General features: G+C 39.4%; 1 protein-coding gene across 3 annotated transcripts in view; it reads left to right on the plus strand.

The window, feature by feature from the left end:
* The window catches only part of DOCK11 (dedicator of cytokinesis 11), a 923,283-nt gene that overhangs the window by 383,839 nt on the left and 515,448 nt on the right, over window positions 1-23,996 (plus strand). For all 3 annotated transcript variants that reach the window (XM_053699249.1, XM_053699251.1, XM_053699250.1), the window contains 3 exons: window positions 6,094-6,272; window positions 13,924-14,040; window positions 14,880-14,952. In XM_053699249.1, the coding sequence (XP_053555224.1) occupies window positions 6,094-6,272; window positions 13,924-14,040; window positions 14,880-14,952 (369 nt within the window). The remainder of the gene's footprint in view (window positions 1-6,093; window positions 6,273-13,923; window positions 14,041-14,879; window positions 14,953-23,996) is intronic.

Consider the following 23,996-nt stretch of genomic DNA (forward strand, 5'->3'; position numbering starts at 1 on the left):
CTCGTCGTATCTTGTAAAAGAAAAGGAAATTTATGCTTACCTGATAAATTTGTTTCTTTTACGATACGATGAGTCCACGGCTCGCCCTGTTCTCTTGAGACACGTTATTACATTTTTGTTAAACTTCAGACACCTCTGCTCCTTGGCTTTTCCTTTCTCTTCCTAACTTCGGTCGAATGACTGGGTTGGGAGGGAAGGGAGGAGCTATTTATACAGCTCTGCTGTGGAGCTCTTTGCCTCCTCCTGCTGACCAGGAGGCGTAATCCCATAAGTAAGGATGAAATCCGTGGACTCGTATAAGAAACAAATTTATCAGGTAAGCATAAATTTCCTTTTCTTTTACAAGATACGATGAGTCCACGGATTTCATCCTTACTTGTGGGATATCGCCTCCTGGTCAGCAGAAGGAGGCAAAGAGCTCCACAGCAGAGCTGCATAAATAGCTCCTCCCTTCCTCCCCAACCCAGTCTTTCTCTTTGCCTGTGTTATTGATTGGAAGAGGTAAAGTGAGGTGTTAGTTTGGATTCTTCAATCAAGAATTTTTTATTTTTAAATGGTGCCAAAGTGTACTATTTTTCTATAGGGCAGCCTCTGGAGTGATAGCCTTTTAGGCTATGGGAACTGGTGGGGTTTTAGCTTCACTGTTCCTCCCATACTTGTGCTGCTCTTCTGTGTGTGGTCTTAGAGAATGTTAACTAAGACCCTTCTGCCTTCACAGGACCTCAGGAGGAAGAGTGGACCTCTTGACACTGTACACTGAGATTGTCATGCTGTTCCTCATCATGGAGGTAAGTGCAGTCTTTTATTTCTGGGGCTCTGCAGCATATCTCAGAACCGACTGTACTTTGCCTTTGATATTGGGGGCTATGAACTAAGGGCTCCCTTTGGACAGCATGTAGGTTCTCATTAGCCATAAAGACGTTCAACCTAGCTTATGAGTTTCCTCCATTTGCTCTCCTTCCACGGGTGATTGCTCGAGTCAAACAGGAGAGGGCTTTGGTGATTCTCATCACTCCTGCGTGGCCTCGCAGGACTTGGTATGCCGATCTGGTGGACATGTCATCTCTGCCACCGTGGAAGCTTCCATTGAGGCAGGACCTTCTCATTCAGGGACCCTTCCATCATCTGAATCTAATTTCTCTTCAGCTGACTGCTTGGAGATTGAAAGCTTGATTTTATCTAAGCGAGGTTTCTCTGATTCCGTCATTGATACCTTGATTCAGGCTCGTAAGCCTGTTACTAGGAAGATTTACCATAAGATATGGCGTAAATATCTTTATTTTGCTTCACAAGCGTCTGGCAGATGTTCCAGATGTTCAATCTTTTTGTCAGGCTCAGACTAGAATCAGGCCTGTGTTTAGACCAATTGCTCCTCTTTAGAGTTTGAATTAAGTTCTTAATGTTTTTCAAGGGGTTCCGTTTGAACCTATGCATTCCATAGATATTAAGTTGTTATCTTGGAAAGTTTTTTTTTTTTTTTTTTTAGCCTTACTATAACCTTAATGTAAGCATAATCACGACATATGTAAAAGATGTACCATAAATTATACAGGTGATATTGAACCTAACAAGGAGTCAAGGTATGAGTAAGGGAAGCTCCTATATCAATTTAGCCTGCTGTGATATTGGGAAATTCAAACCTGCAAGTTATACAGCAGGAGAAGTATACTTAAGTAAATGTAGGATGAATAACCTTGTAGGGTATAGTAGGACTTCCTGTTCATTTAAGTCCTTGAAGGTAATGACAATAACATAGATGTTCCTACATCTATCTAATTCCAGGTGGGATTATAAAAATAAATGAACATGGGGTAGATATGCAGATAAGCCTATGCCCATTCAGACCATTAGAGTTAGGTGAAAATTAAGTATTAGCTATGTCTATATATGCCAGTCTGATGTTTTAGCTAAAACGTTTTCAACTTGCTAAAGCCTAATGCAGCAGAGTAAAGATAGCCCATCGTCCCGGCCACAGACGACCCGGCCACCTTACACTCCAATTATGGCTATTGCATGATGACATAGCGCTAACGTGGTAACAGTCTATCCTACACCCCTAGTAAAATAGCTGTTATAGTCACCGATGTGTAGAAATTTGAGCAAGGACCAGAAAACCTGGTAACAAACTTTGCAAATCAATACATAAGACAGAGATAGCTATAAGTGATCATTACCCAAATATAAACCCTCAAATAGAATGGAGTGCAACTTTTTGTAGGGATAGCAGTAATAACAAACATTAGTCCCGTAAAGCTTCTTGCAGGAGAAAGTTAAGTCTGGTCCCAATAAACATTAAGGCTGTGTAGAAGCATAGTCTCTCCCCGATATAAACAATTAAATAGAGTGGGGTGTAACTTTTTATAGAGATAATATTAATACCAAACATTAAACATTAGTCCCGTAAGGCTTCTTGTAGAGGAAAGTTAAGTCCGGTCTCGCTAGGCATTACAGCTGTGTAAAAGGATAGTTTCTCGCTAGTCCACAGTAAGGTCTGGGACCCTTGGCCTAACCCACACCAGTACGGGTGTACTCACTGTGTCCCAGAGACGGCCACCCACTCGGCGACATGGACTGCTGCAGGGTATTCAAAGCCCCTAACTTTATGACGCTGCAGATGAAAGTGTGGCATACAGAGCGTAAACTGGATGGCTTCCCATGTTTTGTCTGCGGTGTGGCTGTAACGAAGCTGTCCACCAGCAGGAAGGGCATCAGGCCTTGTTGGGAATCAAGCCTCCATGTTGCTGTTTGCATCCGCATCAGGTAAGTCGGCTTCCCCAGCTGTTGGGCTCTCTTGAGAGGACGGACACCATCGGAACGGTCAGACACCTTATGTGCCGGGAAAGCCGGTCGACTCTCCACTTCAGTGTCAGGCTCGATGGAAACCAGGTGCGGCCGGCATACTAGATCAAAGATTCTCTGATCCCGGTTTAAGTCAGGGCAGGTTTCGGTATCTTCCACTATAGGTATGAGGTCGGCACTCTCTTCATCACTAGTTGCAGGGGTGCGCTGGGGTTGAAAGGCCTCCTTTAGTGTGGCACAGAACTTTTGCTCAAAGTTTGCTAGAGTCTGCTGCAGGGCAGACAGGAATTCTTCCATTGTCCCACTAGGCAATAGTATGACCAGCGTTAAATATCTGGCTCATTAACCCAGAATCAGAGACTCCGGGGGGGTCAATAATGCGGGCAGCCCCAACAGCACAAAGAAACAAGCACTCGGTATAAGCCTTGTGGCCTGCCTCCGTGTAGTTAAGCTGAAGAACATAGGCAGGTCCGGTTCCGTGTGATGGACCCTCAGAGTTCTCTAGAGTTTCTGCAGTCTGTACACTTTTAATCAGTAGAGAATACTGTGTAATATTTAGTAAGAAACCTTTTGGAATCCAATATAATCCAAGAGCTCTCCACAAACACGTCCTGCCGCGACAGCTACAGGCTCCGCCCCCCTATCTTGGAAAGTTTTATTTTTAGTGTCTATTTCTTCTGCTCGCAGAGTTTATGAGCTTTCGGCATTACAATGTGATTCTCCTTATCTTATTTTCCATGCAGATAAGGTAGTGTTGCGTACCAAACCTGGTTTTCTTCCTAAGGTTGTTTCAAATAAAAATATTAAGCAGGAAATTGTTGTTCCTTCCGTGTGTCCTAACCCTTCTTCTAAGAAGGAGCGGCTGTTACATAATTTGGACGTGGTCCGTGCCTTGAAGTTTTACTTACAGGCGACTAAGGAGTTTCATCAATCTTCTTCCCTGTTCGTTTGTTTTTCTGGGAAGCGTAGGGGTCAGAAAGCTACGGCTACCTCTCTTTCTTTTTGGTTGAAAAGTATAATTAGTTTTGCATATGAGACTGCTGGACAGCAGCCTCCTGAATGTATTACTGTTCATTCCACTAGGGCTGTGGCTTCCTCATCGACTTGGTCTTTTCTTCACACTTTTTCAAAATTTTACAAATTTGATACTTTTGCCTCATCCAAGGCTGTTTTTGGGAGGAAAGTTCTTCGAGCAGTGGTGCCTTTAGTTTAGGTTCCCTGTCTAGTCCCTCCTGTTTCATCCGTGTACTATTGCTTTGGTATTGTATCCCACAAGTAAGGATGAAATCCGTGGACTCATCGTATCTTGTAAAAGAAAAGGAAAATTTATTCTTACCTGATAAATTTGTTTCTTTTACGATACGATGAGTCCACGGCCCTCCCTGTTGTTTTGAGACAGGTCTTTATTTTTGTTAAACTTTAGTCACCTCTGCTCCTTAGCTTTTCCTTTCTCTTCCTAACTGTGGTCGAATGACTGGGTTGGGGAGGAAGGGAGGAGCTATTTATGCAGCTCTGCTGTGGAGCTCTTTGCCTCGTCCTGCTGACCAGGATGAGATATCCCACAAGTAAGGATGAAATCCGTGGACTCATCGTATCGTAAAAGAAACAAATTTATCAGGTAAGCATAAATTTCCCTTTTTGTTTTTTTTGGGGGGGATATAAATTAGTTTTTTTTTAAAAAAAAAAAAATTTAGACAGCAAAAAAGCTGAATGCCCTTTTAAGGGCAATGCCCAACCAAATGCCATTTTCAGGGGGGGCACTTAAAGGGGCATTCAACTGCTGTGTACAACTACAGTAGCAGGGTTATTACATGTCATGCTATGTTTTCTTTTCTGTTGTGTCTGCAGCTCTCTTCAATCCAGTTCTTATATTTTAAACATGTACAAGTGCTGGTTAATGAAGCTCTGCATCTTCACATTTTGTGCCGCCATTTTGGATCTTAAGTATCCTTGCGCCCTGCGACAGAAATGGTGCACGCAGATCAGTGTTATTGTTGTCTCCTTGACCAGCCATATTGTGCATTTCAGTTTGGAGTGCACAATAAAGAGCAGGAGCTGTTTTTGCTGTGGCAGCATTGCTCTATATTATGTCTGAAAGTTTTTTAATTTTTATGTAACTTTTAAACCGTGTACAAAAATGCAAAAAATATAGAACACCAACTTTCTATTGTGTGAGTTAACCCAAACTGCAAGGTATAGCTGTCAAAAAGCAAGTAAATTCTCTGATGTGTAAAAGCACACTGCTCCTGTCACAGGACGATAAGTGTGTTGCAAGATGGCGGCGCCCAGTATAAAGATTCACAGCTTTACCAAATGCTTTCTATAATACTTTAAAATAAGTGGATGGTTTAAAGAGAGCTGCAAGTATAGGAGGAAAAAACAATAGCAGGTTGAGTAGTAACCATGCTATTGTAGTTGTACTAAGACATTTAATGTCACTTTAGCATAAAAAATAAAGCATCTCAGTTTGCTTATTTCTTTGGAGTGCGTTGGATTCTTTGCTAAAATTTTAATTATGCCAGGATTAGAACACTGTATCTCCCTACCCAGCTTTTCTATCATGTGTTGCATATTAAAAAACATTTTACTAGACCATAAATTAAGCCATGCATTTATAAATAAAGTGTAGAGCTAAAGTATTGATTCCTATAATATTAAAGGAACTGTATGTTTATTAAAGAGATGGTAAATCCTAGCATTTTTTTAAATGCAAGGATTTACCAGTGCTACAAATAAAATACTTCATGGTGAAAGCTCCTTTATTTGCCTGCAGCGTATGCTGCGCCGAGAGCCTCGGGCCACCCACGGCAGAACACTATTTAGTCAATGAGGTGATATTAGCCAATTGCATGCCAGCCATAGAGCATAATGCCAGCTGGACCGCACGGCTATTGGCTAAGAGGTGGAAATTTCACCTCATTGAAAAAATAGCATTCTGCCATGAACAGCCTGAGGGGGTCAGCGTGGCATACGCTGCAGGCAAATAAAGGAACTTTCAGCATGAAATATTTTATACTTTATTTTTAGCACTGGTAAATTCTAGCGTTTCAAAAATGCTAGGATTTATCATGACTTTAAGGAAGTGATAATTTGTAAATAATTTTAAAGGGAGTCTATACCCCATGATTTGGGGATATTGATGATTTACAGCTTATAAGGTTTACAGTTCTGCTGTTTAGTGTTATGTTACAGCTTGCTTGAATTATGCATCAATACTAAATTAATCATTTTAACATGAAAGCTCTGGTGGTTTTGAGACTGACAAATGCACTGATTCTTTGTATTTCTACCTAGACTCGAACCTAGAATACAGTTTGACAGATGACTTCTGCAGGAATCATTTCCTTGTGGGGCTTCTTTTACGAGAAGTACTTCTGGCAATTCAAGAAAATTATGACATTAGAAACATTGCCATTTCGACATTAAAGCAGCTTTTAATTAAGCATGCTTTTGATAACAGGTACCAGCATAAGGTAATGTATTTAAGAGCACAAATAGTCACACATAATCATTTTTGTATTGTCTTTTTATGTAATTGTATGTAATTAACACACAGTTTGTATTTCTAAAAGTGTAAAATGAGATTGTAAGCTCTTTGAAACAGAGCCATTCTCCTGTATCAAGCATGGTTGAAGGGACAGTAAATGTTATCAATCATGTCATGGTGTCTAATCACAGCATGCCCGATCGCACCATTCAACTAAGTGCAGAGCACTGCCGTGCTAGGTAAAGCAGCCAACAGTGCAAAAAACACAAAGAGCTTTATTATATAATAAAATATGTACTGACTTATTAACACATATATAAAAGTTAAATAGTTACTATACAACCAGTGGTTTCACAAAAAAATATGTTATACTGTTTAAAAGCTCTTGTAAAAAATATATGGATGGTCTCCCTTTATATAAGGAAGAAAGGTAAGTAGCAGCAAAATGAACTTGGAGTTAAAAAGTCTTTTTAAATGTCTCAGGCAACAAAATAAACTTGCTTTTAAATGGAACAAAGTATCTATAGTTCCATTCACGTTTAAAAAAAAAAAAAGCAGCCAACAGTGTTAACTATTTCTAGCGCATGGTACATTTAGTTGAATTGAGCAATTGGATGTGCTGTGATTAGACAGCACGCCCGTGATTCAGTTGTTAAAAATAAATAAATGCTACGGCGAAGAGGATGGCTGCCTAATTGTGTATTTTCAAATATCTGTTAAAATGAAAGGCTATCCTCATGTTACATAATTCTGTACATAGAGCAGAATTATGTAGCATCTCATTTAAGGTTTACTGTTCCATTAAGTCTAATTGCAATATAATGTATATTCCAATAATCATATAGATCTGTGGAATACAATGGTACTTTACAAATGAATAGCAATTTGAGTTTTGATAAAGAATGGTGAGATCTCAAAATATTACATAAAGTTTTGAGGCTGCATCATTTGCTGCATCTTTTTTTTGTTGCCGTTGCTTGCCGCATTATTTTTTAATGTGATTGAACTTGCCACATTATTTTTGTCTCAAACGGTCATCAACTTTTTATGTGGTTTTGCCTCATTCTTTTGCCCATTTGTTAATCTAGTATTCTATGTGCGGTTTTTCTTCTGTCGCTGTCCTACTGTTTTCTGCTATTCCTGCTTTGGGATTTCACACATACAATCTGATTGGATGTGACCTTTGGCTTGTTGTAGAACACTCTTCTGAATTTGTGTCTTTTGGCCCACTTGTTTCTAACCATATACTACAAGCTAATAAAGGTCATGTCCTGGGGCCTATCCTGTAAGTTGGGATTGTGTTTAATTACTCAACTTCTCAGGAAACCGTAAGCTGAGTGAAGTAACTGAGTCACGTGACCAGGAAACGCGCTCATCTGCGAGTGTGGACGGACGAGGATCCGGAGGCATAGGTCTTTCCAGGCGGCACAGCTTACAGCTCCAGGATTGCGGTATAGAGGTGGTAACCCGGGACACACACCAGGACAATCCTTGACAATCTGGATTAGGAATTTGCCTTTGATTGTTTGTACAAGTGTGTATGCTCATGGGGAACAGCATGTTTTATCTACAAGGGACACTACCATAATTGAATACTACAGATTAAAGTGTTCACTTACTACAGTGGGTAACAGTGGGGATATTACTATTAACCCTCTGTGACATAAGTGGCCTACGAAAAGAGGCAGATAGATGGACTGTGTTTGGAACTCCCCTTTTTTTTCAATTAAACACTATCCCAACTTACTATATAGGCCACAGGACATGACCTGTAATAACTTGTGATAGATGGTCAGGAACATGTAGGCCAAAAGACAAAAGTTCAGAAGAGAGGTCGACAACAAGAAAAAGGTCAGAACCAACTAGATTCTAGAGTTGGAGATCAGGGTCAGGACAGTAAAGGGTCAGAACCAGCCAGAATGCAGAGGTGCCAAGTCATAAACCAGGGATTAAGGTCAGTATAACCAAGGTCAAAGCAGGTGTTTTGAAGATCAAGCCAAGTTGAATCCCACAGTAGAGTCAGGAACAACAAAAACTGGTAGCCAGAAGACAGCAACAAAAGCACACCCAGAATACTAGATCAATGAGAGGGCAAAGAATGAGGCAAAACAGAGTAATAAATATATGTCCACTGCAAAAATAGCACGGCAAGTGTGGCAGTGTCACAAAATGACATTGCATTAATTGCAGCAAAAAGCAATGACTACCATGATTGATGCAAAACCTGGAAGTAAACAAAAACAGTGCAATGGTACTGACACCATAAGTCCCCTGTGCATTCTCTGGTGGACCTGTCTCACTTCAGGCCACCTCTGGAAGAAGTGTGAGGGTGTGCTATTCTGGCATTTGGACTATAAATCTTCAAACTTACCTGGCTAACTTAACAGGTACCTGTAGATTGGTCATGCAGCTAGCAGATAAACATGATAAGCCTGCTATTTAATAGGCATAGAAGACTGAGAGCTGTCTACCCTATTAATGCAGAGAGCAATGCAGCATTCGCTGCCAAAATGTAACTTCCTTCTTAATACAGGGAGAGTCCACAGCTGCATTCATTACTTGTGGGACATACTGAACCTGGCCACCAGGAGAAGGCAAAGACACCCCAGCCAAAGGCTTAAATACCTCCCCCACTTCCCTCATCCTCCAGTCATTCTTTGCCTTTCGTCACAGGAGGTTGGCAGAGAAGTGTCAGAAGATTTCAGAGTAGTTCCTTAGGAAGGGTATCTACCCTTCGATATGGGACTGGAGTTTTAAGTAGTCTTGTCAGCCTCTCAGTGAGAGAATTGATGAAATTTAGAGTCTGGAGATGCAGGGAGATTCTTTCCCGACTCATATTAACAGCTCCTAAGCAATTAGCGTTGACGAGTTTCGCTGCCTGCTTTTCAGCACTCAAGTCCATGTCAGAAGCGATGCTACAGTCTGTCACACTTGAGCGAACGTGTTTCTGTTCCACGGCATAGATTCCGAAAATATTGTTTATATTTTTTTACACATATGTTAACACTAGAAGACTGGGTCTCAGTGAGACTCCTTTTTTTATTAATGGAATCAAGGGTTAATATCTCCTGAGGGGGTTTCTTGAACAGTGGGGTCTAATTATATTGGTTTATGTGATTTTTGCTGCTTTCTATGTGCGGGATGTTCTTTAGTCTCATAGGCTGATACGGAACATACAGGTTACTTTTTTGCGTGAGAGCTGCACAGTTTTATTAGATTGGCGCACTTTTCCTATAGCAGGGGCGGTCCTGAATGGTGGATCGTGTGACCGGAGTGGTCACAGTTTCCATTTCCTATTTCTGACCAAGTGACTACGGAGAGGAGCGAGTTTTCTCTATCTGTCTGGGTCATAGGAGTGCCCCAGGTATTGGGGGTATAAGGTGCCAGCTATTTCTCTGATTTGAATAGGGTTACCTAGTTATGGAGGATTCAGATTTTTTAGAGGGTGATCCCTCTATGGCAGAATTTGATACCTGTGTAAATTGTGAGGAGGCCCGGGTAGTCCAGCCCTCTCAATTATGTTCCGTATGTCGCATCAGGGTGTTTGCATCAAACAATGTTGAGATGTTAGATGCCACTGAGCCTTCCGTCTCTGGGGAATCTTCGTCCCATGAGGCGTGTCCCCTACAGTCATCTGATTCTACACATGCAGCTTCTCCTTACAAAGCTAATCCTCCACCAGGAGAGGGCCTTTTTCCACCAGACGTTACTGCGCAGTTCCGTATGGCCATGTCTGCGGCCTTAGCTGTTTTACCTAGTACTGCTACACGCAAGCGGAGGTTTAGTCCATGCACTCCTGCCCAGGGAGCATCATGTAAATTGACGGTTGTGTCATATCAGTCATCTGGGGATGCAGTTCTCTCTGAGGCTTCAGAGTATGGACCTCTATTCTATTCCTCCGGCAGAGGAGGATTTCGCTTTTAGATCTAGGGTGGCTCGTCTGCGCTTGCTTCTAAGAGAGGTTTTGGCGATATTAGAGATTCCTAGTACTGATCTGCCAGTAGAATCTCAGAACGCTAAATCAGATAGTGAACTTGATTAAGATGGGTGGGGAAGGATGGAGATCCTATTCCTTTTCGTCTACTTTCTACTTAATTTTTTTTTTATTATGATCCCAGTTTCGGGCTCTTTAGGGGGGTTGTGTTGTTGCACATTCCTAATTGGCTAACACTTTTTTGTGCACTTGCCTGTTTAAGGATAGTTTTATCCTTAGAGCCTTGGTTATTGAGGAAACTCTTTTTAGGAAGCTGTTTTTGTCATAAGGGATATTTATGTACAGACGACTTAGGTTGTCACATTTTTCTGGAGACTTCCTCTTGAAGCTTCTCTGGAACATTTTGAGGTGATGGTTCCCTCGATATTTTCAAGACTGAATTAAGCCATTGGAGCTTATATTTCCTTATATGGAACGTTCGCAGACTTCTAGCCCCTAAGCTAGGGCTTCAGTTTTTTTCTGTTCAGACCTTAAGTCGCTCTGACAGATATGACTTCTAAGTTCTAATCTTTCCTTCTGCTTGAGAGGAGAGCGAATCTGAGAGACAAATTGTTTTTCTCTTGTTCCTTTAGTGTGGTCAAGACCCAGCGCCAGGATCTCCGCTAAGCCTGAGCTATTCAGGTGGTTTCTGGAGCCGACTCATCCCTGGCATAAGTCTAAGCTGAACAGGCATCCTAACCTAGAAGGAGGGACCAGTTTCAGGTCCTATCTTGGATCGCGTTGGGAACTACCTATCGTCTTTTTTTCAGCTGCTTGATTCAGGATCGTATAGGATCCATGGGTCCTAGAGGTCGTAGCTAGGCTTCAAAACCAGCCTTCCAGGGCAGTTTTCCTTCTCTTGCTCCTGTCTTTCTGACAGAGAGAGGGACGCCTTTTCAGGTGGGTGTGGGTCCTCTCTTCTCTTTTGGAGTCATTGTCCCGGTGCCTATCACAGTGTGGGGTTTGGATATTATTCAAACCGCTGTTGTTTTTGTGGTCTCATGGAGGGAGTGACATCCCGACCTACTTGGAGCCTATAGTTCTTAAGCAAGGCTTATCGTGTCTCCTCGTTCCAATGGTTCTCTCTATCTTTTTGTACGGGAGGTGTAGTGCAGATCACTGTCGAGGATGGATATCATGTCATTTCATTCCTCATTTGAGAACTTTCCGGTTCCTCTGTACCGGCCCTTCCAGTACTTTGGTTTGTCAGTCCTGCTACTAATTCTGGGGTTTTGTTTTGGCAGTGGCCAGAATCCAGATCTCATGGTAGCTCCCCTTGGCTTGACGATTCTGGCTTAATTACCATTTTCTTGTCTAATAGAGGACTTTTGGGGATTTCATCTGTCTTCCTCGATCCTTGGAGATGGATCTATAGCGGAGTTTTCTGGTATAGGCACCAGGGTAGACTCCTGGATGCTAATTTGGATTTCTTAGCCAGGTAGACCTTTCTTGGATTTGTGAAGTTAGCTTCATCAGATCCTGCCCTTCAGATCTCTCTCAGACCATCGCTTGTGCTGTGTTGGAGGGTGGTGATTTGTCATGGGGTTCATATGGACTTCATTACTTCCGCCAGGTCTCATCTCTACTGAGGCTCGGTGCAGGCTGAGGCAGTGGAGTGGCACTGTTTCGAATCTGTCTTAACATCTTTCTTAGATCACCCAAGGCGGTTTTGACTTTGGTCACAAGTCCGTCAGGTTGGTGAGGGCATACCTCAGGGGGTCTGGAAACTCAGGAGGCTTCCGTTCCATTTTCCTTTTTTTTTTTTTGATCTTCAGGCAGTCTTTTTTGCTCTGAAGGTTTAGTTTACTGGGTTCGCCCCAGTGTAGGGATTCTAGTTGGTCTTATTTTTGCATCCTTGAATCTCCTTCTGAGAACGAGTCTCCCTAGTACTGAGGGTAGTATCTCGGGTTGGTAGTGGGCAGAGGCCCACTGCTGCTCGCTGTCAGCGACCCTCTCTCCGGGGTTGATCATCCGGGTCGTATGTTATAAAGAGTAATTTGTTTTATCTGAATTGCAACTGCAAGGACCTGCTGGTTCAAGGTCTCTGTTTCCTCAAATCTTTTTTCGCTGAGGTGGACTGCGAGATGTCGCTTAGTCTTAGATGAAGAGACAGCTTTTCTGAGTGGTTATAGTCCGCTCCTTACGGCTTGTAAGCTGGTTCTCCGTCATCTATATTAGGTGTGGAGGACCCCTTGGCTGTAAAGAGCAGGGTTCATCCTGCCAAACTATTCAGCCTACTAGGATTCCTTCCTCCAGGATGTTCTGGAGAAGGGCCTCTTAGCTAGTTCCTTGTTGGGACAGTTTTGGCTCTGTCTGTTTTTGGCACCAGAGGATCGTTGAGCTTCTGGATGTACAGTTTTTATTATGGTTCTGACTGCGTTCAGGCCCGTGTATAGTTCTGATGCTCTTTCTTGGGGTTTTTGGACCTTGCTCTTCTGGTTTTTGCATTGGAATACTTTTGTTCCTATGCATGAGGTTGTCTTTAAGTTGTTATCTTAGAAGTCCCTTTACGTCTAACTATTATTTCTGAGTGCAGAAGTCTCTAAATTATTGTCTTACAATATGACCCTCCTTATTGGGTGTTCCATGTCAGTAAGGCTGTCCTACGAAACTAGTTAGGATTCCTCCTAAGGTTGTGTTAATTTGCACCTTTCTGTTGAGAATTGGTGGTCTATTTTTTATTTTATGAGGCCTCTATGGATCAGTTTTGGTTAGGCGGACTACTTGGTCTTCCTTACATTTTTTTCCCAAAATGTGATTGTGTTTTTTTCTTTGCTTCTGTTGAAGCAGCCTTCGGGAAAAAGGGTTTTTCAGGCTGTGGTGCCATCAGATGGAGTCCGCCTATTCTTTTTGCCCTCCCGTTAGCATTCAGTGTCCTCTGTAGCTTGGGTTTAATTTTCTACAAGTAATGAATGCAGCTGTGGACTCTCCCTGTACAGAAGGAAAGGAAATTATCTGGTAAGCATAATTTATGTTTTTGTACAAATAATAACTTGTACAACTCTGCTCCATGCTCTTGCACAACCTATTGTGCGGTAGCAGAGCTTGTCAGTTTATCCAGACAGATTTGGTGGAAAGGTTAGGTGTCAGAGGTCTTATGACTGCTGCTTGTTAACTTGCTCACATGAGCAAACCTGTTCCACAAGGGCTCCAAAGCTTTATCAGAGGCATCATAAATGAAGCCCATTTTGTCACATACTAGAATTGTCTGCATTCACATAGCTACATTGGGATAGAGTATGATTCTGCATAGTACTAGATAACGCTGTGCATGCAACCTCTGAATGGATGATCCTGAACTAAGAAAATAATGTATTTATGCTTGTAAGGTGTATCACTATCCACCAATAAAGCAGTTGGATATCTGCTAACCAACCAATGAGCAGTTAGTTCTCAACACCCATTTACACTTTTTTCCATGCAAAAATATTTTTAAATGGTATAGCAGGGGATTAATTCCTAAGAAAGGATTCAAAATAATATTTCCAATAGACAAGTAAGAAAGCCATTGAATTTGAAGGCACATAACTGAGGTTTAAATAACTTTGTATAGTGAAGACTTTACTGCCTGGTCAATATAGTCACATATTTGTATAGAAGATAATGTATTTTCAATGGAGGTTGTTTTTTTTTTATTAATTATTACCTGTGCTTTGTGTTCTAGAACCATCAAGCAAAAATCACTCAGCTTTACCTCCCACTCATTGGCATGTTGTTGGAAAATGTATCTCGGTTTGTTGGCAAAGATACATTATATAACTGTGCAGCCATGTCTGATTCTGTAAGTATCTTGTTTTTAATCTTAATACAAATACATTGTGTTAAGAATGTTGGGTATAGCAGATAAATAATTTGCATTTGCCAATGAAAAATTACATTCTATTTTAGCTTCTAATTTGATCCTAATTTATTAAAATATTTTTAATTGTACTTGCTTTGAAAAGCCCAAAATTTTGCTCTTAACGTATTGTATTAAGACACACATCACCCACCATAGATACTTTACATATATATAAATGTGCAGCACACCTCCTGGTTTGTGCCAATCAGATGATCCAATTTTTAAATTTGATTACAATGTCCTGCTCAAGTAAGCTTTGTCACCTTCAGATCAATACTCTTTAATGCTTATACAAGTCTTTGTAAAGTTTTTATCTTTTAAATGTATTGTAGAAAATGTAAGCACAATATTTTACCTTAAAGGGATAGGAAAGTCAAACTTAATCTAGCAAGATTTAGATAGAGCTTGTCATTTTAAGACACTTCTATTTTTAAATGTGCTTCATTCTCTTGGTATCCCTTGTTGAAAAAGAATAAGCACATATCCTACACTAATGGGAGCAAGCTACTGATTGGTGCCTGCATATATTTTTCTCTTGAGATTGGCTAACTAGATCTATTTATCAAGCTGCCAGTAGTGTAAAGATTGATGTTCCTTCAGCAAAGGATTTCAAGAGTATGAAGTAAATTTGATAATATAAGTAAACTGGAAAGTTGTTTAGAATTGCATGTTCAATCCAAATGATGAAAGAAAATGTTGGGGTTTCCTGTCCCTTTAAATCTGACTCCTTATCTGTGATGCTGTGAGACCTACAAGTTATGATTTGTATCTTCCTCTAGAACTCCAGAGATACTTTCATATGCAGCTTCTCATCTTCCAATAGACTAAGCTTGATTCTGGAAAAAGAGATGGGTAAATAATATTTGATTTTTTTTTACTAATGCCAAAGCTGTTTCTTACAAGCATAAAATGAAGACGCAGGGGCCAATTTATCAAAGCTTCAACTGATAATACGGTGGAATCCGCTTGAATCGTCATATTCGATGCAAATTGAATCCGCCTTAATAAACAAAGCATCAACATCGTCAAATGTTGAAATGTGTGACGTAATATATACGCTCCTGCAATCTCAATCCGACGCAGAACGTTGCTTGCATCATTCCAGATGTTTTGAATTCACATTCAACTCTATTTGACCCTCTTCCCAATTGATCAAACATTCAACAGGTATGCTTGCGTCTGATACCTATCGTTCAAACCGTGACCCTTGAGGCCATGAATGCCTTAGAAATGAATGGGAGTCTGAAAACCCAGAATTTAGATGTTAGATGCTGCAAGAGAATGAAGCGTATTACATATTTATGTAAATTAGAAAGTTGATTACAATTGTATACTCTTTCTAAATCACACAGACAACAAAGATGCATGTTCAGTATCTAAATAATATGTTAAATAATATTATAATCACATGTCATTTAAAGGGACAGATCCATTTCAAAAGTAGTTTTAATGACAGGTAATGTCAGTCTGGCAGCAGGACTAGTAGATATAGGGATACAAATGAAATACATACATTACATACTATAGCTAACTTCCTTTTTTGATCAATCTAATTTCACCATGTTTAACGCATTTAATACAAGTCCCACTGCATTTCGCACCAAATTGGACACAATACTTTGCACCAAATTGGACACAATACTCAAAACTCCTAAACAACCCACAAACTAGTGAAATTTCCACCACTTTTGATTGGGAAATGCATAATCACATGATTTATGACATCAGCCAATCTGATTTAAATATATATTATATACTATCACTAACAAATTAAATTGCTTGATACTTGTGTCATTGATAACTCATCAGAACTTGTAAGTGCCATTTGTTACATTGTGTATTATACTTTGAAAGTATGTATATGTAAAATTAGTATTAAAGTTAAACATTGATGATGACATTAGGACACACTGTAATATTTTTGACAATGATTTTAAAAATCGAATGATGTTTGATTCAATATAATCTTAAAATGATAGCTCAAAGGGTTAGTCCACCTAACATTAAAATATCATGAATCAATTACAGCAGAAATTAAAATCACCTCTTTACTGTCATGATATTTTTAGTGTTTTTCTTCCTTCTCTTGAATTTAATTTTCATTAAGAAATGTCATGTTATATGCCATTCCATTTTATAACACCTGTGTAGGGGTGGTGTTTCAAATTAGACTGCAATCAGGAAGGGTAACACAGGTGCAGAGAGAAAACTGTCCCAGCTCTTAAAATATCCATTGTTTGCAAATAAATACCTATGATACCCTGATTACATGTTATATTCGCAATTATTCTTCCTTTGAATAATAATATATTTACACTATATACATATAGTGGTATAAATAAACACAGAGATATGAAAGACAACATTGTTTAGAACAAAATAAAATTTTGTGACATGTAAATATGTTTGGAAAAGATTTCTGACATAACACATATATGTATGTAGGTAATTGCAGAAATGTAGAAAAGAAGCACTCACTGAACTTACTCCAACAGTGACAAACGTTTAATGGAATATAGTGACGTTTCGGGACAGCAACAGTCCCTCAGAGGAAGGGACAGTTGCTGTCCCGAAACGTTACTATATTCCATTAAACTTTTGTCACTGTTGGAGTAAGTTCAGTGAGTGCTTCTTTTATATATATATATATATATATATATATATATATATATATATATATATATATATGTACAATAAGAATAACACACTTCACAGCGCTACACCCTATTTCACTAAAGAATAATATTTTCAATATTGTATAATATTTCAATGAATGCAAGGTATTAATATGCAGTGAGTGTAACAAGCATTCATATGTAATTCAAACAATGTTATCCACTTGTAGAAAATACAAAATAGTTAAAATGAAAGTGATCAAACTAATATGCTATCAGTAACAATAGAGACAATTCAATTTATTTATACAGACCTCTATTTATGGCTGATAAGAATAGAGCAATTTGTATGTGTAGAAAAAAATGAGGCAATAGTTAATATAACATACAAAGACTATCGCATAGACAAAAAGTCCAATTTGTAAAGGCAATCAGCTTGATCAGATGAGAAAGCGGTATCCCTTATTGAACTCCTATCTTACTTACATCAGGATACCTCAATCGTATGAGGTAAGTGTATTGCACAAAAGTTCGATCGATTTTTGGATTTCCTGCCGGAACACCTCCGCTCAATATCCATTTTTTCTACACATATAAATTGCTCTATTCTTATCAGCCATAAATAGAGCTTGTAGGTCCATATAAATAACTTGAATTGTCTCTATTGTTACTGATAGTATATTAGTTGGATCACTTTAATTTTTACTATTTTGTATTTTCTACAAGTGAATAACATTGTTTGAATTACATACGAATGCTTGTTACATTCACTGCATATTAATACCTTGCATTCATTGAAATATTATACAATATTGAACACATTATTCTTTAGTGAAATAGGGTGTAGCGCTGTGAAGTGTGTTATTCTTATTGTACATTTATCTTTATTTGTGACAGATAGGGTAGAGGGAACACCACATCAGTCATTCTATACACATACACAGCAGCTTCACATTTGTACTGAGATTTAGAGCGCCTCCCAATGGTTGTAGTGAGTTATCTCACAACAACCACTTAACAACAAATTCTAGCTTTAATAATCATTTAAAAACAAAACAAAACACCAGATAGTCATATCATGATTTCTAGAAATACAAATACACATTAATTTATGTGAAAATATAATATATCAGAATTTTTGTATAACAAATAAATAAAACAAAAAAATTACTTTCTATGAGATATTATTGTTTGTTCAGGTATAAATCTAGCTATTTCTTGGACATTAACAGATGAAAAATAAACTATTAGCTTTAGAGAAATGTGCTTGTTCATGGACAGTAATGATATGGTATAAAGTTGGAAAAAACTGAATATCTGCATCATCGATGACTCTTATTTATCAACAGTCCGATGCTCATCGCTCTGTACTTCACGCGCATGTTATTGACAGACTTTTTATTAAATAAGGGCATCGTATGTGGATTCGCGGCAGCGATGTCTGGCGAGCGTATGGACTCCAGCGAATGCACCGAGATTGATGCTTTGTTAAATCAGCCCCATTCAATGAAGTATAAATCACATAAGCACATTAAAACTAATTAATTAATGCAAAAATGACATGCACTTAGAAATTAGAGTATTAATTATTGCATTGGAATTGTACATTGATTTTAAATGGAAATAAAAATCCAAATTGAAATATATATGAGTGTATTTCACTTTAGAAAAGAAGCATTTTCAGTATACACTGTATGTAGGCCATAAGGTTTTTAATTTTTTTTCAGTCATTGGTTTATTTGCACATGTCAAATGTGTGCGCCTAATTTTTTCACACGTGTGCTTTGTTTTTGTGAGCTTAGCATTATGGGTCTGTCTTTGTGATTGGCCTGTCGTCAGGTTAGCATTCATCCAATGTGCTATGGATTATTAACACTCCTAAAACCTACTGTAGCCTCTGGTGAGTGTATAAAATTTCTTTGTTTTCAAGAGCTGCTTTATTTGGGTGCAAGGTTACTTTATTTATCCTGCCCTTAATGTAATGTTGAAATTATTATATGTTTCTTGAGTTTTTTTTCATTACCTGCCTGTTTTATCTGTTATGTGGCATACTGATTCCGCCCCTATTCTGTTAATAGGCGTGTTAATTTTTGTACCTCAGAAGATAGATCCTCTAAACACTTTCCTACTTATATTAAGGGGCATATCTATCAAGCTCCATACGGAGCTTGAAGTCCCGTGTTTCTGGCGAGCCTTTAGGCTCACCAGAAACACCAGATATGAAGCAGTGGTCTAAAGACTGCTTCTCCATAACCTGTCCGCCTGCTCTGAGCAGGCGGACAGAAATTGCCGCAATTCAACACGATCGAGTACAATCGGGTTGATTGACACCCACTGCTGGCGGCCAATTGGACGTAAATCTGATCTGATCAGCCTATTGCTACTCTTCTTTCTAAAAGGTATCTTTTCTCTCTCCTGAAGCAGTACCTTTAAGAAATACCTCTTCTAAAAATATTGTGTTTGTAATACACAGGGTCGTTCTTTAGATTTTGCTCCAGGATTTAACGATTTTGTTCACTCTACTATATTGGAGATGTTGGCAGCCATGCCCCCTCCAAGTAAGCATAAAAGTGGTCTCTGATAATCTCTCTGTCAGGGTTTTTTCCCTGTTTTGATTGCCATGTGCTGCTGGCAGCCATTTGACTCACCTCTCTTGCTGACTATGGTACATTATGGGGGATGCTGCTCATTTCCTGCACTTCCTTTTATGGCCAGACTGGTGTGCATCATCTGTGTGAGACAGGATGCAGTCTCAGAATTGTGATGTCATCACTTATTATTTAAAGGGCCTCTGTTCAGTATGCTTTGCCTTTGCGTTGTCTCAGACTTGTTTGTGAGAATTCCTGTGTATTACCTGGCTGTCTGACGTCCTTCCTGGCTCCTGATCCCTGGCTTGTTCCTGACTCTGCTGTTTTGCTTGTTCCTGATTCTGGCTCGTCTGACTATTCGCTTTGGCTCCTGACTCGGCTCGTCTGACTACCAGCTCTGGTTTTGACTCCTGGCTTGTTATTTGACTTGTGGACTTTTTATTATTTTTTTGTTATTTATAAAGGTGTGATTATTTTTGCACTTCTCGTCTCAGTCTGATTCCTGGCACCCTGACACTCTCTTGCAGCTTTTTTTTTATTTAAGTAAGTCTAAGTATATTAAGATGAACATTCCAGGTCCCACTTCTTCTGATTTATCCTCTGAGTGTGAAGTTTTTTCAGATGATCAATAGTCAGGCTCTGATCCAAAAACTGAATTTTGCTGTTTCATGTTTAAACTTGAACTCCTTAGTTCTCTTTTAACAGAAGAGTTCGGTACTTTAGGAGTTCAGTTTTCTAAAGTTTCTGATGTCTGTTAAGCACCTAGATATGATTTTTAACCCTCTGTTAATTTCCAGAGATATTTCCTGTTCTTAATGCTATCTCTGAGATTATTTCTAAAGAGTGGTCCAAGCTTTGGGAGCTATGCCTAAAGTGGAAGGGGCTATTTCTACTTTTACTAAACATATTACTAGTACTCTAGAGCAGGTGTCGCCAACCTTTCAAACATCAGGGACCACTAAACTCACAATTTGGAATCCCGTGGACCACTAACATTTATTTCTCTTGTAAGGTGTATCCAGCCCACGGATCATCCATTACTTGTGGGATATTCTCCTTCCCAACAGGAAGTTGCAAGAGGATCACCCACAGCAGAGCTGCTATATAGCTCCTCCCCTAACTGCCATATCCAGTCATTCTCTTGCAAAATCTCAACATAGCTGGAGGTAGTAAGAGGAAAGTGGTGTAATATAGTTAGTTTTTTCTTCAATCAAAAGTTTATTGTTTTTAAATGGTACCGGAGTTGTACTATTTTATCTCAGGCAGCATTTAGAAGAAGAATCTGCCTGCGTTTTTCTATGATCTTAGCAGAAGTAACTAAGATCCACTGCTGTTCTCACATATGTCTGAGGAGTGAGGTAACTTCAGAGGGAGAATGGCGTGCAGGTATCCTGCAATATGTGCAGTTTAAGGCCTAGATTTAGAGTTCGGCGGTAAAAGGGCTGTTAACGCTCCGCGGGTTTTTTTCTGGCCGCACCATAAATTTAACTCTGGTATCGAGAGTTCAAACAAATGCTGCGTTAGGCTCCAAAAAAGGAGCGTAGAGCATTTATACCGCAAATGCAACTCTCGATACCAGAGTTGCTTACGGACGCGGCCGGCATCAAAAACGTGCTCGTGCACGATTCTCCCATAGGAAACAATGGGGCTGTTTGAGCTGAAAAAAAACCTAACACCTGCAAAAAAGCAGCGTTCAGCTCCTAACGCAGCCCCATTGTTTCCTATGGGGAAACACCTCCTAAGTCTGCACCTAACACCCTAACATGTACCCCGAGTCTAAACACCCCTAACCTTACACTTATTAACTCCTAATCTGCCGCCCCCGCTATCGCTGACCCCTGCATTACACTTTTAACCCCTAATCTGCCGCTCCGTAAACCGCCGCCACCTACGTTATCCCTATGTACCCCTAATCTGCTGCCCTAACATCGCCGACCCCTATGTTATATTTATTAACCCCTAATCTGCCCCCCACATCGTCGCCGACACCTGCCTACACTTATTAACCCCTAATCTGCCGAGCGGACCGCACCGCTACTATAATAAAGTTATTAACCCCTAATCCGCCTCACTAACCCTATCATAAATAGTATTAACCCCTAATCTGCCCTCCCTAACATCGCCGACACCTACCTTCAATTATTAACCCCTAATCTGCCGACCGGAGCTCACCGCTATTCTAATAAATGGATTAACCCCTAAAGCTAAGTCTAACCCTAACACTAACACCCCCCTAAGTTAAATATAATTTTTATCTAACAAAATAAATTAACTCTTATTAAATAAATGATTCCTATTTAAAGCTAAATACTTACCTGTAAAATAAATCCTAATATAGCTACAATATAAATTATAATTATATTATAGCTATTTTAGGATTAATATTTATTTTACAGGCAACTTTGTAATTATTTTAACCAGGTACAATAGCTATTAAATAGTTAAGAACTATTTAATAGTTACCTAGTTAAAATAATAACAAATTTACCTGTAAAATAAATCATAACCTAAGATATAATTAAACCTAACACTACCCTATCAATAAAATAATTAAATAAACTACCTACAATTACCTACAATTAACCTAACACTACACTATCAATAAATTAATTAAACACAATTGCTACAAATAAATAAAATTAAATAAACTATCTAAAGTACAAAAAATAAAAAAGAACTAAGTTACAGAAAATAATAAAATATTTACAAACATAATAAAAATATTACAACAATTTTAAACTAATTACACCTACTCTAAGCCCCCTAATAAAATAACAAAGCCCCCCAAAATAAAAAATTCCCTACCCTATTCTAAAATACAAATATTACAAGCTCTTTTACCTTACCAGCCCTGAACAGGGCCCTTTGCGGGGCATGCCCCAAGAATTTCAGCTCTTTTGCCTGTAAAAAAAAACATACAATACCCCCCCCAACATTACAACCCACCACCCACATACCCCTAATCTAACCCAAACCCCCCTTAAATAAACCTAACACTACCCCCCTGATGATCTTCCTACCTTGTCTTCACCATGCCAGGTTCACCGATCCGTCCTGGCTCCAAGATCTTCATCCAACCCAAGCGTGGGCTAGACATCCACTGAAGAAGTCCAGAAGAGGGTCCAAAGTCTTCCTCCTATCCGGCAAGAAGAGGACATCCGGACCGGCAAACATCTTCTCCAAGCGGCATCTTCTATCTTCTTCCATCCGATGACGACCGGCTCCATCTTGAAGACCTCCAGCGCGGATCCATCCTCTTCTTCCGACGACTAGACGACGAATGACGGTTCCTTTAAGGGACGTCATCCAAGATGGCGTCCCTCGAATTCCGATTGGCTGATAGGATTCTATCAGCCAATCGGAATTAAGGTAGGAATTTTCTGATTGGCTGATGGAATCAGCCAATCAGAATATAGTTCAATCCGATTGGCTGATCCAATCAGCCAATCAGATTGAGCTCGCATTCTATTGGCTGATCGGAACAGCCAATAGAATGCGAGCTCAATCTGATTGGCTGATTGGATCAGCCAATCGGATTGAACTATATTCTGATTGGCTGATTCCATCAGCCAATCAGAAAATTCCTACCTTAATTCCGATTGGCTGATAGAATCCTATCAGCCAATCGGAATTCGAGGGACGCCATCTTGGATGACGTCCCTTAAAGGAACCGTCATTCGTCGTCTAGTCGTCGGAAGAAGAGGATGGATCCGCGCTGGAGGTCTTCAAGATGGAGCCGGTCGTCATCGGATGGAAGAAGATAGAAGATGCCGCTTGGAGAAGATGTTTGCCGGTCCGGATGTCCTCTTCTTGCCGGATAGGAGGAAGACTTTGGACCCTCTTCTGGACTTCTTCAGTGGATGTCTAGCCCACGCTTGGGTTGGATGAAGATCTTGGAGCCAGGACGGATCGGTGAACCTGGCATGGTGAAGACAAGGTAGGAAGATCATCAGGGGGGTAGTGTTAGGTTTATTTAAGGGGGGTTTGGGTTAGATTAGGGGTATGTGGGTGGTGGGTTGTAATGTTGGGGGGGGGTATTGTATGTTTTTTTTTACAGGCAAAAGAGCTGAAATTCTTGGGGCATGCCCCGCAAAGGGCCCTGTTCAGGGCTGGTAAGGTAAAAGAGCTTGTAATATTTGTATTTTAGAATAGGGTAGGGAATTTTTTATTTTGGGGGGCTTTGTTATTTTATTAGGGGGCTTAGAGTAGGTGTAATTAGTTTAAAATTGTTGTAATATTTTTATTATGTTTGTAAATATTTTATTATTTTCTGTAACTTAGTTCTTTTTTATTTTTTGTACTTTAGATAGTTTATTTAATTTTATTTATTTGTAGCAATTGTGTTTAATTAATTTATTGATAGTGTAGTGTTAGGTTAATTGTAGGTAATTGTAGGTAGTTTATTTAATTATTTTATTGATAGGGTAGTGTTAGGTTTAATTATATCTTAGGTTATGATTTATTTTACAGGTAAATTTGTTATTATTTTAACTAGGTAACTATTAAATAGTTCTTAACTATTTAATAGCTATTGTACCTGGTTAAAATAATTACAAAGTTGCCTGTAAAATAAATATTAATCCTAAAATAGCTATAATATAATTATAATTTATATTGTAGCTATATTAGGATTTATTTTACAGGTAAGTATTTAGCTTTAAATAGGAATCATTTATTTAATAAGAGTTAATTT

The sequence above is a fragment of the Bombina bombina genome, chromosome 1, assembly GCF_027579735.1.
Source record: "Bombina bombina isolate aBomBom1 chromosome 1, aBomBom1.pri, whole genome shotgun sequence".
In the NCBI taxonomy this organism is placed as follows: Eukaryota; Metazoa; Chordata; class Amphibia; order Anura; family Bombinatoridae; genus Bombina; species Bombina bombina.